Source organism: Medicago sativa, chromosome 5, assembly GCF_051527215.1.
Source record: "Medicago sativa cultivar Bolivia chromosome 5, Bolivia_mono, whole genome shotgun sequence".
Classification (NCBI taxonomy): domain Eukaryota; kingdom Viridiplantae; phylum Streptophyta; class Magnoliopsida; order Fabales; family Fabaceae; genus Medicago; species Medicago sativa.
In genome coordinates this window covers 73,506,922-73,522,901 of record NC_140753.1, presented here as the reverse complement: position 1 = coordinate 73,522,901, position 15,980 = coordinate 73,506,922, and the positions used below count along the sequence as shown (strand labels likewise).

Below are 15,980 nucleotides of genomic sequence, written 5' to 3'. Positions count from 1 at the left end.
GGTAAATGACTGGCCAGAATCATCACACAAAGGAAAATTGAAGTTTCTCTGAACAAAGGGAAAATTGAAGTTGCAATGACATTAATCAATATTCTAAATCACTCTCGGGTGACATTTAAATTTCAATACTTTGACAATGAAGGGAAACATGTCTTTTAGGGCATTAAATCTCTTGTAAGAAAATTAAAGGTGTTGCATGTTTTTGGGAAACATGTCTTTTAGGGCATTCAATACTTCATGACCTCAAAGTAAAGTACGATGATCATATGAGTATCTTCCCAAAAACATGCAACACCTTCAATTTTCTTGCAAGAGATCAGGTGCAGTCCATGACCTCAAAATAAAGTGCAAATATCATATGAGGCTAACCTGTCTGTGATAATACTTCTTCCATTAGCAATGCAGGTAACCCAATACAACATGATAGAATCAAATACATACTTGTTCAAAAAAAGAATCAAATACATATAGATAAATTGACCCTTTCTTCAAGGAGGAATTAGATAGTGACCTTATAAACTACAACCAACATCTGTATTGGTCTTTTGGACTTCAATTCGCAAATGTATTCACTAAGGGAGGACTTCAGACAAAGTGGTTTCAAGATCTTGCAAGCAGGGAATGATTGACATTGCTTGAACGGAGAGTTGTAAATACGCAGTTGGCGTCAATTTAGGATAGAATATTCTCGGTGCATATTTAGCTATATATGTAACTATTGAACAGATCTGATTCCTATTTTTCTTTATTAAGATTAATTTGTACATAAATCCTCAATTGACAAGAGTGAAACCAATGATGATACCTTAAAAACGTGAAATGACGTCTGTTTTTTACCGCAGAAATAACTCAATCACTTTATTGTTCATGCACTTTTCCTTGTAACCAATGATGATACCTTGAAAACGTTAAAGGACGTGAAACCCCAATCACTTTATTTTTCATTGAATAGGTGCTCCGTGCTACAATTATGTGCATTTTCCCTCTTTTTTTACTTTCATTGTGTAAAATGGTCAATCCTCGAGACACTTATAAAGAGTCCAAAACAGATAAGTGGAAATTTACAAGAGTAACTTCAATGCTTACCATAAAAACAGAGAAACTCCAATAAAGATTTCCACCAAAGGTTATTTCGTGAGACTGATTGAGCAACATCATCTTAAAAAAACTCCAATGGTGTCATATGTAATGAAAGGATACTGTTTTTTTCGATAACTTGGCTTACCAAGTTGGCAAAGTTTCCATTAAGAGTAAGCCCCAAATATCAACCAGCCACAATATATTTTCAACTATCTATGTAGTTGGAAATCTCCTAATAGATGGGTTGTCCAATATAGATGGCTTTCTCTAAGTAAACTAAAACTATCCATAATTATATAACAAATCCACAAAATATTTTAATCCAACACGCAGATGAATTCAGAAAAGAAAAAAAAAATACTATACAAACTGTTTTAGATTTATAAAACGGAGACTTGCAATCAAGAAAATCAAACCAATGTATCTTAGTTGCTTTGTTTAGTTTTTTTATCTTTCTTTTGAACAAGTGCTTTGCTTAATTGTTAACTGCGTGATTAAGGTCAAAAACTAATATTGGATTTCTCATAAGCAAGAGTTTGCAGATTCCATGATAAATCATCACTTAATGCAGCCTTTGCAAGTTGTGAAACAAAAATAGAGATATATGATCACATTGGTGCCAAGCTGCCTAGTGAAGAGTTTTCTGCAGCAGCATGGTGAAGGTGTAAATATCACACATTAATATAGTTTGGCCACTCTAGTCTACTAAACATAAACATGAAACAGAAACTGCAAATAGAAAAAACCTAATAAATGAAAAGCATCTTCCTTGATTGTTGTTGTTATTATTGGAACAAACAAAACATCAACAAAAGTGATTTTTGTTTAAGCTAGTAACTAGCTAGATCATCCGTCAAGCAAGTCCTCCAATGGAACAAAAGGTCTGATAGGGGGGTCTACGAAGGGCCCGTCATATGTGTAGTGGTTGTTTGGATTTCGGTAGGGTGCTGTTATCTTGAAGAGTAGTTGAGGGTCTTGTTGTAGATCATTGAAGAAGAGTTGATAATCAGATTCCCACTTATCCTTGACAGCAACAACTCTACCATTCTCTTCGGCATAACTAATCTTGCTGATCAAAATGGCAGCAGGAAGGTTGTTATTGGTGTTGGTGTCAGCTCCTCCTTCTCCTACTCCTCCAGACAGGTCATAACCAAGAGCATGGTCACCGGGTTTTAAGATACGACCGAGATGAGTCCTGAATTGAAAAGTTGTGTCATTATTTCCAGTATCTTTCACACGAGCAACCACAGCATCAGCTAAACGATATTTTTTGGCGGCAGCAGCAGCAGCATCCTTGTTCTCCTTTTTCTCCTCCACCACCTCCTTCTCCTCCTCATTGTTGTCCTGGAGGAGGACAATATCGAGAACAACATATTCGACTAACTGAGTCCTATTGAATGAATGTGTGAATGGTGCTTTCCAGTACTGATCAGCATTTAAGAAACAGTGGGTCAAGGTAAATGGATCAAGCAAAGTAAATGTTTTAGCAACCCTAGTGCATATGACAATGGGACCAATATTTGGACCCATAGAAGCAGCAACGTTAGGAGGCAGAAAGATCAAATCCCCGCAGCAAATGGGGACGATTTCAACAGAAAAAAGGTATCTTTCACTTCGAGGAAGAATCATAGCCCAATTAGACTTGACAGGAACTATTTCCCCTATAAGATTCGCAAAACGCCAAGCACAAGATGTTATATCGAAACAGAAAGAAAAACCTTGATCAACGTCGTATATGATTCTCTCAACATCATCAACGATACGAAGATTGGTCATAACGCTGATCTGCTCCAAATGAAAGAAAGTACGAAGTTGAGAAACATGTTGTTGACGAACTTTCACAACAGAACGCCACCCTTGCTCCATCTTCTCCACTTTTTGACCTAATTTCTTTGCCGAACTCACTTTATAAAAAATTAATTAATTTCCTTTGAGTTAAAAAAAATTACTATTAATCTGAAAGTTAAAAATAGTAACCGCAAATTATTGAGTCCAGACAAAAATAACCCTGAATCACATCACTTGCTCGCGAAGCTTTCAAACAGAAGCCTTGTTCCTTGCTGATTGATTACAGCTGCAATCCAAAATCGTTGTTGGAGATGGAGAAATGGTTTAATGCTACACATGTTCAGGTTAGCAATCATGTACCTGATGATATTGTCTTCTCTATTTTGTCAAAACTTCCTTTCAAATCTTTGAAGCGATTTGAATGTGTATCCCGATCATGGTCCCTCTTGTTTGATAACTCTTATTTCATGACTATGTACTGCAACCATTTATTATTGAAGGATCATTCCTATTACGACGGTGCATCTGTACTCATACAAACGACGCCAGATGATAATGCTGGCTTTTACGATTATAAAAATGTTTTGTATTCTCTTTCTGGTGAAAGGTGTGAGAATATGGTCAAATTAGATTGGCCAAACCCTCCATTTCAAGAAGATGACCTACCACCATATGATGACTCATTATTTGTAGACGCATACTTAGCATATCTGCATGCTGAACCTCGTTTTGAAATGTTGGGTTCCGTTAGTATTAATGGCACTATTTGTCTCTATTGTAACCATGGAACCCCACTTTCATTTTGGAACCCAGTTACACATGAGTTCAAATCCATTCCTCTGAGCCCTATTAAGCAAGTTGTTGCCAATAATCGCGGCGCTCGATTTGGTTATGATTGTGTTAAAGATGACTACAAGGTGATTCGGCTCCTACAGAATTTTCTAACCCGTGAGTTAAAACCTGTTTGTTTTTGGGAGATATATAGCTTAAATAGTAACTCTTGGAGGAAAATTGACGTCGATATGCCTCGCCCTTATGACAATACAGATGTGTACAAGAATAGTGTGTGTCATTGGTTGAGTAAAAACTGAAAAACATTTTCAATTGGTGTCATTTAACTTCAGCAATGAATCTGTGATTACAACTCTCATACCCTCTTACGTGGATGATAGTTTTGGTTGGTTTCTCATGAGACGACTGGTGCTATTAAATGGGTCTATTGCTTTCATCTTAAATTATATCGGGGCATGTAAATTTCACATATCAATTTTGGGGGAACTCGGTATAAAAGAATCATGGACTAACTCTTCATTGTTGGACCTTTACCTTGCCTTGAGTATCCCATCGGAGCGGGTAAGAAGGGCAAGATATTGTTTAGGAAAAGTGACGGTGAACTAGCCTGGTTTGATTTAAGTAACGAGATGATTGAGGAGATTGGTGTTATAACAAGGCATTCTTATGGTAAAATAGTACTCCATAAAGAAAGCATTCTTCCAATTGGAGGAATAAAGAATTGATTTGTTTTCTGTTTTCACTCACAAGTTATGCCTAATAGATTTTTCCCTTGTAGAGTGGCTTGTTAAATGCGCATAGCATAGTTACTATCAACTGTGTGCCAAATTAAGAAACTGTTTGATAATATGAATTGTTCTTTATTATTTTTTTTTAAAATCAAAGTTTACTCTTTTTCTATATGTAAACTGTTCCGGTTTCTATTTCAATTGTATGAATGCTCTTTTACCGATTATGCAGAAATAGCTTATAAATTTCATTACATTCTACTTGAAAAATCTGAGTTTCATCATGTTGTCCATTCCAACAACTCCTTTCATCATTGGATCACACATATCATTAGAACCATTTAGAGAGCTTATTTTGCTTTGGACATTAGGAGACGCTCTTTCGCGACCAATGACCGAATTCTGCTAGTATTTATTTTGATAAGAACGTGCCTTTATTTTGATAAGAATCATTGTTATTCAATTGTTCTGCTTCTACAAAACAGCTTTTAATGTACATTTTAGTTGTGTTCACTTTTGCTCACTTCAGTCAACAATGCAAACATTGCTTCTGCTACAGAAGTTGCACATCAGCTACCTAGTGGTGTAGTAATCTGACAGCTAAACAATTGAGTATGTGGTTGCAATATTTTGCAGGAGTTTATAGTTTCTTTTGAAAAATAGTTTGCCTTAAACTTTAGGATACAAATTATGTCTTGTTTGCATACTATAAAATGCAAGCTTCCTTGAATGGAACTCAAAAGCCAAAAGAGAGTAATTTGAGGATATGGACATCACTGATGTTGAGTCAACTGATATTGCTAATGATATTTCATGTTGTGCTGCTGTTGAATAATTTTATATGCCTATATCTCGTGCCGGCATAGATTTGAGGGACGTATATGTGGCAAAATCTTTAGAATAGACTCCAAAGTGCACACAAGAGCAAGATGGTATTGATATGACTATTTGGTCCTTCTTCTGGTTTACCAAATGACTTCTCTTTCATGGATAAGTGTGATTCTGTTTCAATGGACCATAAGAGCATGGAAGAAGATTCAGAGTATATAGATTGGATAAATTCTTGATAGACTTTTATCAAGTTGTGGATTCAACACATGAGGAAAAATATGTGAATGAGGGAACATCTTATAATATCTTGAAATCTTAAGACATACTCAGAATTCTGAAGTGTAGCAGGTTTATGTATATCTATTTAGTAGTATAAATATAATTGCTTCCTTTTCTTCATTAAAATGTTAGAAAATAATCTGTTAATTCAGTTACATTTAAGCATTTATCCTATAATAACTTATATCATTCTTGGATTCTCTGAAACGTCGCTTTAGCTTACTAACATACAAGCTGTGATGAAAAAAAATTCCCCTTTTTCTATTCATGTATGGATTATAATATATATTGTATGTTACTTGATGCTTTACATGAAATTCTTGCTGATACTTGTAGGTTGCTCTTTGCCATTAGCTTTGCATTCCATTTCTCTCTCATTTTCTCACTGGCCCAACTCTAAATCTAATAATCATTACGATGATACATATCTCGTCCTACATGGTGAACCGACAGATGAATACCATATCCCTTGTGAGTTTTATTTGCTCTCTGGCGAGAGGTTTAAAAATAAGGTCAAAATTGATTGGCCACCTCCATTTCAAAAGAATGACCGTCATATTTATATTTTGGGTTCTGTTAATATTAATGGAATTTTTTGTCTCAAAAGAAGAATTAATGGCATTCTTGTACTATGGAACCCAACTACTCGGGAATTCAAGGTCATTCCTCCCAACCTACCTCCTCGGATCCCATATTGGTATGTTCTTCAAGGATTTGGTTATGATTGTGTAACAAACGACTATAAAGTTATTCAATTTGTAGATTCTAATGATAGATCATCTTATGAGACCTTTTGGGAGATATATTCTTTAAGAAGAAACTGTTGGAGGAAGCTTGATGTTTGTATACCAAACTGTTGTTTGTATACGTTCGAGCAAGGTATCGGATTGTACACGAACGGAGTGTGTCATTGGTGGGCTAGAACTGATGATTCAGATAATTTTGAAGAATGTTTGGTATCATTTGACTTTAGTAATGAGGTGTTGATTACAACACCCACACCCTCATACTTGGATGTTAGTCCTCGATGTGTTGAATACGAAGCGAAACGCTTGGTGCTTTTAAATGAGTCTATTGCATTGATCTCAACTTATCTAGAGACATATAATTTTTATATATCAATTTTAGGTGAACTCGGTGTTAGAGAATCATGGACCAATGTCTTTACTGTTGAACACATACCTTTCATTGAGTACCCCATCTTTCAGAAAACTGATGGCAAACTAGCTTGGGTTGATTTAAGTACTAAGATGATTGAGGAGGATCTTGGTGTTAAAGCATGGAGGTTTGGTTCTCATATAGGAAAGTACAAAAAAAGGCTTTCTTCCAATAGGAGGAATGAATAATTAATTGTTTTTCTTGTTTTCATCCAATATGTATAATATATGACGATTTTACATGCATTTGATTTTACCTAGTATTTGAAGTGGGTTGTTAATTGCACATATTATAATTGTTATTAAGTATAAGACAAAGTAAGAAGTCGTATGGGTTTGTTATTTTTTTTTTTTTTTTTTGCTAATCGTAAGAAGTCGTATGAATATGATGGTATGAATTACGCTGTATCAGTTTAATTTTTTTGAAGGTTTACGTTCAAACTATTTGCAAATTAATTTGTTTTATATTTCAACCGCAAGAAAGTTTTCTTTTCTACCTTTTACTGAATATAGCCTTCAGTGATGCATAAAAATAACTTATATATGTTTGTTTGAACTTCAATACATTTTGCATGAAATATTATGCCATTGTGCTTAATTTTGTTCTTTGGTTTTTACTTTTACGCTACAAATCAGTTAACTATATGAAACTTGAAATATTGATAAACACTGAAGGCTATACATTTTTCTTTAGTTTGATGGCTTAGTAATGAAGCTTATGAAATTGCATATTGATTTTGCAAACTACAACTTAAGATATCGTAATACATTGAAGAGAAGATATATATGAAAGAAGAAGAAAAAAGGTAAACTTAGAGCTAATCAAAATAAAATACAAACCATATCCGAAAAAAAAATGAATTTCAAATACACCATACCTTGTTTTTTGGGCAAAAAAGAGAAATATATTAAATAAAAATAAAAAAATATATACAAAAATTGAAGGCATTAGACCTGACCCATGTACAACCAACCCAACGAACTTGCTCACGGGCGCGAAACTATGTTACAAAAAATATGAGAAGCGAACATCCGAATGAATCAAAAAGGATTATAATTTGTTGGATGAATCAAAAGGGATTATAATTAGATTTTTTTTTTGAAGGAGGGATTATAATTAGATGAAAGGATTGACCGCCAACACAATATTAAGATCCATGCACCACACATTTTAACACAAACTCTGTCTTTATCTCTATTTTTGTTTTTTTAACTAAGTAACAAAATCTTCTTGTCTCTATTTTTGTTTTTTTGAAAGAGTAACAAACTCCTTATTTTAACATTTTTCTTCTTTCATAAACACTGACAAGCAATATTTCCAATTGATCATAGAACATGAAAGATCTTAAATATTTAAAATAAAATAGTACATAACTTTAGTTAATACAACATCTTTTTGGTGGTGGCCGGGGTTTAAACCCCAGACTTTGCATATTTTATGCATTGTTCATACCAATTAAGTTAAGCTCACGGGGACAGTTAATACAACATCTAATCTAGCATGATAGTGTCATTGTTCATGAATTGGATATCACCTGTGTGTCAGTCATTCTTCATGGATTGGATATCACCTGTGTGACATGGTAGCAAAAATGTCATCTACATTGTTCAACTACAGTGTGACATAACTTTTTTATTTTTTTTCCCTTTCACAAAGTTTTTTATTTTAAAATGATAAAGTTCATGTCACGTTGTGGTTGAGCAATGTTACGTGACATTCTCGCCACAATGACAAATGTGGGATCCAAACTCTATCTTTATTTTAGGGAATTTATCTTACTTTTTTTTAACTCACCTTTTTATTTTCATTTTTTTGGATGACGATGGACAATATGCATACAATGTGTCTGTCTAATATCCACTGGTTAATATGCAAATTTTGAGATATCTTCATAATAGTGTCGATAAAAAAAAAATTAAAGATAAAGACCGTATTGCAAGTCGGCATGTTTCTACCCATTGGGGGCTAAAAGTTAAATCAAAAATAAATAAATGTTACATTTAAAAACACAATCGCATTGAAAAGGAGACAAGGGACTAACAACTAAAATTGATATTGTAAAAATTGTAAAACTATGACATTGAAAAAATCTAATTTCAAATCAAGCAAGGCTAGGGCACATTACTGTCTCTATGCATACATGTTTTAGGCGGCATTGTAACTGATATGTACATTTATACGATCGAAAACTGCCAGCACTCACTATGCATTGCTTGATTAAATTCTTTAGAAAACTAACTGATATTTTAAAATACGTTCATGAAAAACAATAGTCGAAACTCCAAACTATAACGAATGCGCAATGCCTGAAGTCAAAATAAACAACCTACAAGGCTGGACACAATTACCAACACAGCTTTGTTCATTCCCTATCGCAAAACCTAGCTCATTCAGTACGAGCATCTGGATTTACCTTTTTTGCAGCAATTAGTGCACAAACAATAGAAAATTATAAACCCTACTTTGAAACAAAGTGATCGCTAAATTCAAAACCGAGCTTATAACAGTACATCAAAGAGAGTAAAATAAATAACTGCATAACAAAGATAAAACAAACTCCTCAGTAAATAACAAACTAGGAAAATCGCAAACTATGTCTTGATGCTAATAAGTTTCTTAAAACAAGATTATCTTCAAAAAGCTCTTAATGTGCTAACCGATAAATCAAGCAACTCCACTAGGGAAATGTGATTCACTGAATCACATAAACAGGTTGGGCTTCTTGGCTTTGTAGGTTGTTTTTAGGCTCCTAGTTGGTGGCCTAATCTTCTTGTACACCAGAGGGAACTTGATTTTGGAATTGTGAAACTGCTTAGTGCTCTCCCTTTTGCACAGATTAGCCGGGATGGTGGCTGTCTTAATGATCTGGATGCAAGGAAACCTGACCCTATGACGAGATGCCATTTCGTTGTACATTGTCTCCACAGCACCGTTTAGAGTAGTATCACGGTATTCCTTGTACATATTGTGATAACCAGTACGACTCTGATAACGCAACCAAATTCCATAGTTCTTAATCTTGGTAGGATTTTTCTCAAAGATCTGCAAACAAAAAAAGGTACGATAAACCTCTATGTCCAACAAACTGCAATTGAAGTTAAAATAATAACTAAAGCTAACACATGGAAATCCTACTCCAAGTTCAATTAGCCTTACTTTTACTAGAATAAATGACAAAATATGCAATGGAAAAAAAAAAAAAAAAAAAAAGAGCATAATTTTCAAGTTCAACTATCAAAGTAGTCACTGGTTTCATGCTTAAACCCTTTCCAAATCAGTCTTAAATCAAAACAGCTTACACTTGAATGTTACGCCAGTGACTTCTCAAAACAAGTTAACAAAGCTAATTTGATTTTATCCCAGCAATAATCACAAACAGAACAAGCTCTACTTGCAATCGGAGGAACACCTTCCCTTCCCCAACAAAAGTACTAACTACTTGATAAAAATTGAACACAAAATGGTATTTAACTTTTATAGCAGCGGCATATAAATATAAAAACATACATATGAAAATCAAACTTCATTTTCACATGAATCACAGTTTAGGGAAGACATGTTATATACAAAATAAAAAAGAACAGAAAAACATAGGTCCCAAAATAAAACTTCTTTGAAAAAGTGACGGTAATAAAAATTCCCAAAATCAAATCCGCACCAAACATAGGGCCCGAATGAATTGGCTTATTTTGAGCTTATAAAAAATTGCTTATGTAAATAAGCTTTTATGTTACTTCATATGGTCTCAAAAACAAAAATTGTATCATCACAAGCTTTATTTTCATAATCTACCTTGACAAGCTGATCAATAATACATAAAAGCTTAATTATTTGCATAAGTTGCTTAGCATAAGCTCAAAGATAAGTCAATACAAACAGGCCAAGTCTCCCTTTGCATGGATATATTTTCAATTCATCGAATTTTACATCATTTTTCCCATTTCACCGTAACATTAGATTTAAGGGCCAGTTTGTTACACAACTTAATGAAGTGTGTATGAAATGCTAAATAAAATCTGTTTTTATATGATATATTATGTAATGCTAATCAAAATCAGTTAAAATCTTTGAAATGTCGTATCAGTTATTCTATTTAGAATCACAAAATACCAAAGAAGTGATTCTACGAATCGATAAGTACAAATAAGCTTGCTATAAGTCTAACAGTCTAAGTATAAATCTAGTTTAACTACAACCCTTCCATCAAATTTCAATTAACAACTATGATTAATCAAAGTGCATACCTCATTGATTGCCAAAACTTGTCCATTGCTTTTCTTAACCTTCTTCAACTTCCTTAAGAAATACCTACAACAATTAATATGATTAATAATTAACATTATTAAAAACACAATTATTAATCATATTAAATAGTTAATCTTTATAGAAAATTAAGAAAAACATTACGATTTCATAATGAAACATAGACTTACCAGAATTTGGATTTGGCACGAACCTCATTGGTTGCCCAAAGCTTCATACGATAAATCTTAGGATGTTCATCCTTTTCGGTGGGAAGAGCTCTTCCGACAACCTGGTACTGGTGAAACTGTTTCAACAAAAATTCATAACCGTGTTAAGATTCACACACACACAAAAAAATGAAGGAAGGAAGGAAATGAAAGGATTAGTGGTAGTGCTTGGTATGATTTACCTTAGCGTTAACCATTTTTGCGACAAACACAGATTCAGATTGAGAACCGCCGCCGCTGGTTGTAGCTGTCTAAAGGGTGAATGAGGAAGAAGCATCATCGTTTATACGTAAAACCCTGATGTGATGTGGGCTTTTATTGGGCCAATCAGTTCGGCCCAATTGAAGTGAAACACGATATTTTGAAGATTCCTTTTTAGGCCCCCTGTATATCTTTTTAGGCCCCCAATTGAAGTGAAAAACATATTTAACTCTTTAAAAAACTTACAAGTTTATGTAAACAAATAGATAAATAATTCTTTGTTTTTTACAAGAGATAAATAATTTCATATTAAAAAATAATTTAGTTTTTATCAATCACACACATGTATAAAAACTCGATAAATGTCTTTATGAACATAACATAGTTGATGATGACGTTGCAATATGTAGGGGTCGAAACCTCAGATTCTTCACTTATACATCTTATTAAATGAATTTATAACCACTTAACTTCTTGAAAATAAATAAAATAAAAACTCAAAAAAATAAAAAATTGAAGCAAAGAAAAACAAGACAATTGATCTCATAAGGCGCAAAACCAGCAACCTATCTAATGAGGCTCCTCACAAAGTGAACCCCTTGCTTGATATCCCCTTGTGAGTTGAAGGACGTGGAGCTAATTCATTCTTGGTGACAAACAACAATGTGATGCTTGTTCAATTCAACAAACAAACAACATCAGAAAGAAACTGTTTTTAAGAAACCCCAACACCATAGTCTTCCGTGAGAGACAAGAAGCTCGTAGTACAATTTTTAAGAAACAGTTTTTTTTAAGAAAGTACTTTAAAAATAATAAATTATTTGATCATACTATACTTCTATAAAGTATCATGAGAAACTATTCATTTTTTTTTTTTTGAGGGAATGAGAAACTATTCATTGTTTATCATCAAAAAATGAAACTATTCATTGTTTTTGTTTGTAATGAGCATTTTGCCTAAGGATTCTTTAGTAAAATGAAATAATCAAGAATTAATTTTTCCCAACTACTATTATAATTTCATATTTTATTTTGATAGGATATTTTAATCTTATTATAGACTATATAGTTATTTGTCCTCGTCGTGAGCTTAGCTCAATTGGTATGGACAATGCATAAAATATGCAAGGTCCGGGGTACCACCAAAAATAGACTATATAGTTATTTCACAACCAAAAAGACTATATAGTTATTTTCGAGAGATGAACTATATAGCTTTCTTTTTTCCTGACGAAATATGAACTATATAGTTAGTCGCTGCATTTTATTTTATTCTTTATAAAATGTTTTTTTTAAGAACTTTCTTTATAAAATGTTAGAAAATTTCTCTCTTTACAAATTTGTAAAAACACGTTTAGGAGTAACACATGGCAGCAGAAAAGAAATATATATGTTCACCTAATTGATGGCTTACTTAACTGGAAGTCAATATTCTCAAAGTGAAACATGGGTCTCAAATAAAATATAATTTCTGCTTCATCATGCCCAAGTTTGAATGGACTTTGAAAGAGGAAAATATGCATATGCTATTAGTCAAATAAAGGTTTTCCAGCTTATACACACAAGACCAATTGAATGGAAAACTTAGCTTTCATAGTTCACACTCATACGAAATTAATTAATAGTGTAGTTGGTAAACTGCATTTTATTTATTAGTATATTAGTATATGTTTTGGCAAACATACCAATCCACCAAAAGATAAAAGTCATACAAAACAAGTAAACATCAAGGATTATCACTAATCAGGTTAGAAAACTGTTAAATGTAAAATTCCATAAGCCAATAGACATAGATGGCAAAATGTATGGTATAAGAACTCTTTACAATTCAGTTGACCAATTCCTTGGTGGCATGCATTTGTTACTTTTATATTCAAAATTACTTTTATATTCAAAAAGTTTGAGTGGCCTAACAGAAAAAGACCATTGAATAATACATTGATGCAACATCTAGGAAACAACTATACTATTTGATCTCCCTCAAAACAAAACTATACTATTTGATCATTTATTTAATCAAAATTCAAAAGAGGAGTATTTTCAAAGTGTGAAATAAAAAATGTACAAAATGAAATGGTTCATGAGAAAGTAAAATGTTGCAGCAAGAGAAATAACATAACAGCATAAACAGTAATTGAATAAACAATTAAACTCAAAATTGAATCTGTTAAAATGTATACAAAACAAGCTTCTGTTTGGTCATAACCCAATTTCAGACTTTCAGTAGTTACCTGAAGCCTAATTCTATTATCACTTGAAAAATATAACCTAAACTTATTTATTTTCTATGTATATAACTTTCCATCTAATGAAAAACCAAAAATCTACCCTCTGAATCACCATGTTTACAATTATGAGAATATACAGTATACACCTTTCAAATGCATTTGGATTGCATGTAGTCGGCACATCTTTGGCCGTTCGATATTAATCGGACAGTCCAAAGTTCGAGCCTGAAAAAATGTTAAACATCAGAACACTTCATTGGTGCATAACCAAGTCTTGATTTCTTCATATCATAAAGTATATGAAAATTCTGCTGCTGATAGTTCCCAATAATTGAAAGAGCAGACTTAGGAGTCCCCAAAATAGCCAAACAAACAACATTAGGCTCAATCTGTATAAAGTAATTCTCCACAGGAAAATCCCACATTGCTCCATCAGAAAATAATATCCCAAAATCAGGTAGCTCCATTTTTTCAATGCCTGACACATTATAACATGGCTTAAGAGGTGGAAAGCCCTCAACAAGTTCATAACCCTTAATCTTTTTCATGAAAGCCTCTTTGATAATCTCATAAGCAGGTTCAGCAAAATAAGTTAAAGTTGTTCCAGAATCAATTATTGCACCACCACCACCTTCTTTTGACAAATGCCAAGTTTCTTCTGGTATCTTCAACACCTCACCATCAACCATAATAGATTTTATCCCAACATAGTAAAATGTATCAACAGAATTCTCTTCACCACCAAGAAAAGAAGTGAAATTCAAATTAGGGTGGCTAAGAAGTTCTTTATCCTCACCAAAAATCAACTTGCTACTAACACTTGTGTCACTATTTCTATCCACAAGACAATATGAAAAGGAATGACCAAAGATAGATTGAAGCTGAGAAGCAAATGATAATGGTCCTCTTCCTAATCCTAACAAACCAGCAGCACCATGAAATAGTCCTCTATTCCAATGACCACAACCAAACATAACATTTTCCACATGTTTGAGTTCTGATTTTCCATTAGGAGTGGTGAGATTAACAGTAAAAGTTTCCAAAGCAAAATCACCAGTTGTATTGGAACTATCACCATACCAGTAGAAATAAGGACAAGTTTGATTCTCATCTTTACAAGGCTTAGGTGGATCTGGTGATGAAACTAATTTACACCTAGGATCATGACATGTTATATTCTCAAAAGAACTAGATTCTTTAGGATCATAATATGGACCACTTTGTTCAAAACAAGCAATGCAAGGAACACATTGAATCCAATTGAGATCACTACCAGTATCAAGTATCAAAGAATAATGCTTAGGTGGTGTACCTATAAACACATCCATGAAATACTCACCAGAGCCAAGACTCACTCCTGATTCCAAAGTTGCCACAAGCTGACTTGAATATTCCGGTGAAGCTGCCGCAACCGGAGCAACTGCTGCCTTGTAGGACTGCTTTGAATTTGATTGTTTCTTTGTTGATTTTTGCAGCCTTGAAATTGTGTTTTGATTCTTCTTTTCAATGACTCTTGTATGAAGAGTTTGAATTCTTGTTAAATCTCTTATTGTGTAATCAATCACAGATTTTTTTGGCTCAATTTCATTCTTCATTGAGATGTGTTTCAAATGAAACTTCACAGATTGGTTGTGTGGATTTTCAGCTATAAAAGCTTCAGTTTTTTCACCTTGATCATCACTTTCCTCACTTGATTTCATCGTAGTTCCAAATTTGTCTGAATTTGAGAAACTACAATCAGTGTCTTCAGAAGAAGAAACAACATTGAAACTTGGATGTTGAGGAAACTTTATTGCAGCAAGAGAAGATCCATTCTTCTTGAGACTATTGTGATTGTGGTTAATGGCTTCCACAGCAAAAGAGCATATCACAAGTAGAATCAAAAAGGAAAAAACCTTCAAAACCATTGATTAATGACTTTGTTTGATCCAATGAAAATCCTAAAATCAAGCACCTTATAAAATTTAATGGAAAAAATCTGTGACCCAAATAAGAAAAGAATAAATATTTATCTAAATTTGAGCTTAATTAAGAGGATGAAAGCAACAACAAAAAAATGAAGTTTTGAAGCAAAAAAAATGGTGAGAGAAGGAAGAAAGAATAATGAAAATGAAGTTTGAGTTGTGGGATGATGATTTTATTGGTAGAAATGAATGAGAAATTGGTAACCAAATGTCAAAGCATAGTACAAAAACGCGGTTTTGATTAATATTACTAATAACAAAGGTTTTTATCTTTATATTATTTAATGTAGCAAAATGTCATAAGATGATTAAAAATTAAAATTATAACTTTAGTACATGGTCTTGATTCCTGTCAGTTTCCTGAACCATTTGTGTTTGTGAATGTGTAGTGTGTCACGGTTTTTAATGTTACCTGGCTAGAATGCAACTTGAAAAGTCAAAGTAAGAGCAAAAGTACAA

At 33.2% G+C, this 15,980-nt stretch overlaps 3 protein-coding genes and 2 pseudogenes across 3 annotated transcripts; 2 read left to right on the top strand and 3 right to left on the bottom strand.

Moving 5' to 3' along the window:
- Positions 1 to 1,661: 1,661 nt before the first annotated feature.
- LOC146924830 (uncharacterized) lies at positions 1,662 to 2,976 on the bottom strand. The gene has a single exon (XM_085709776.1). It carries the CDS (start codon positions 2,944 to 2,946, stop codon positions 1,927 to 1,929), a length of 1,020 nt encoding a protein of 339 aa, XP_085565902.1. The 5' UTR covers positions 2,947 to 2,976; the 3' UTR covers positions 1,662 to 1,926.
- An 82-nt stretch (positions 2,977 to 3,058) lies between these two features.
- LOC146924829 (F-box/kelch-repeat protein At3g06240-like) lies at positions 3,059 to 4,560 on the top strand (annotated as a pseudogene).
- Positions 4,561 to 5,809: 1,249 nt separating this feature from the next.
- On the top strand, positions 5,810 to 6,848 carry LOC146924828 (F-box/kelch-repeat protein At3g06240-like; annotated as a pseudogene).
- A 2,270-nt stretch (positions 6,849 to 9,118) lies between these two features.
- Positions 9,119 to 11,381, bottom strand: LOC146924827 (large ribosomal subunit protein eL20y-like). The gene is made up of 4 exons (XM_085709777.1): positions 11,311 to 11,381; positions 11,090 to 11,205; positions 10,901 to 10,964; positions 9,119 to 9,698 (listed from the first exon to the last, which is right to left on the bottom strand). The coding sequence occupies exons 1-4, from the start codon at positions 11,323 to 11,325 to the stop codon at positions 9,357 to 9,359; spliced, it is 537 nt and encodes a 178-aa protein (XP_085565903.1). The 5' UTR covers positions 11,326 to 11,381; the 3' UTR covers positions 9,119 to 9,356.
- A 2,082-nt stretch (positions 11,382 to 13,463) lies between these two features.
- On the bottom strand, positions 13,464 to 15,668 carry LOC146924826 (aspartyl protease family protein 2-like). Its single transcript, XM_085709774.1, has one exon. It carries the CDS (start codon positions 15,462 to 15,464, stop codon positions 13,794 to 13,796), a length of 1,671 nt encoding a protein of 556 aa, XP_085565900.1. The 5' UTR covers positions 15,465 to 15,668; the 3' UTR covers positions 13,464 to 13,793.
- Positions 15,669 to 15,980: the final 312 nt, after the last annotated feature.

Excerpts from the sequence above, each read along its gene's own strand:
- LOC146924827 (XM_085709777.1), bottom strand. Across the intron at positions 10,965-11,089 it reads CGTGCCAAATCCAAATTCTG|GTATTTCTTAAGGAAGTTGA; the intron begins GTAAGTCTATGT and ends TAATTGTTGTAG. Across the intron at positions 9,699-10,900 it reads AAGTTTTGGCAATCAATGAG|ATCTTTGAGAAAAATCCTAC; the intron begins GTATGCACTTTG and ends TTTTGTTTGCAG.
- LOC146924830 (XM_085709776.1), bottom strand. The coding sequence starts at position 2,946 with ATGGAGCAAGGGTGGCGTTCTGTTGTGAAAGTTCGTCAACAACATGTT.
- LOC146924826 (XM_085709774.1), bottom strand. The coding sequence starts at position 15,464 with ATGGTTTTGAAGGTTTTTTCCTTTTTGATTCTACTTGTGATATGCTCT.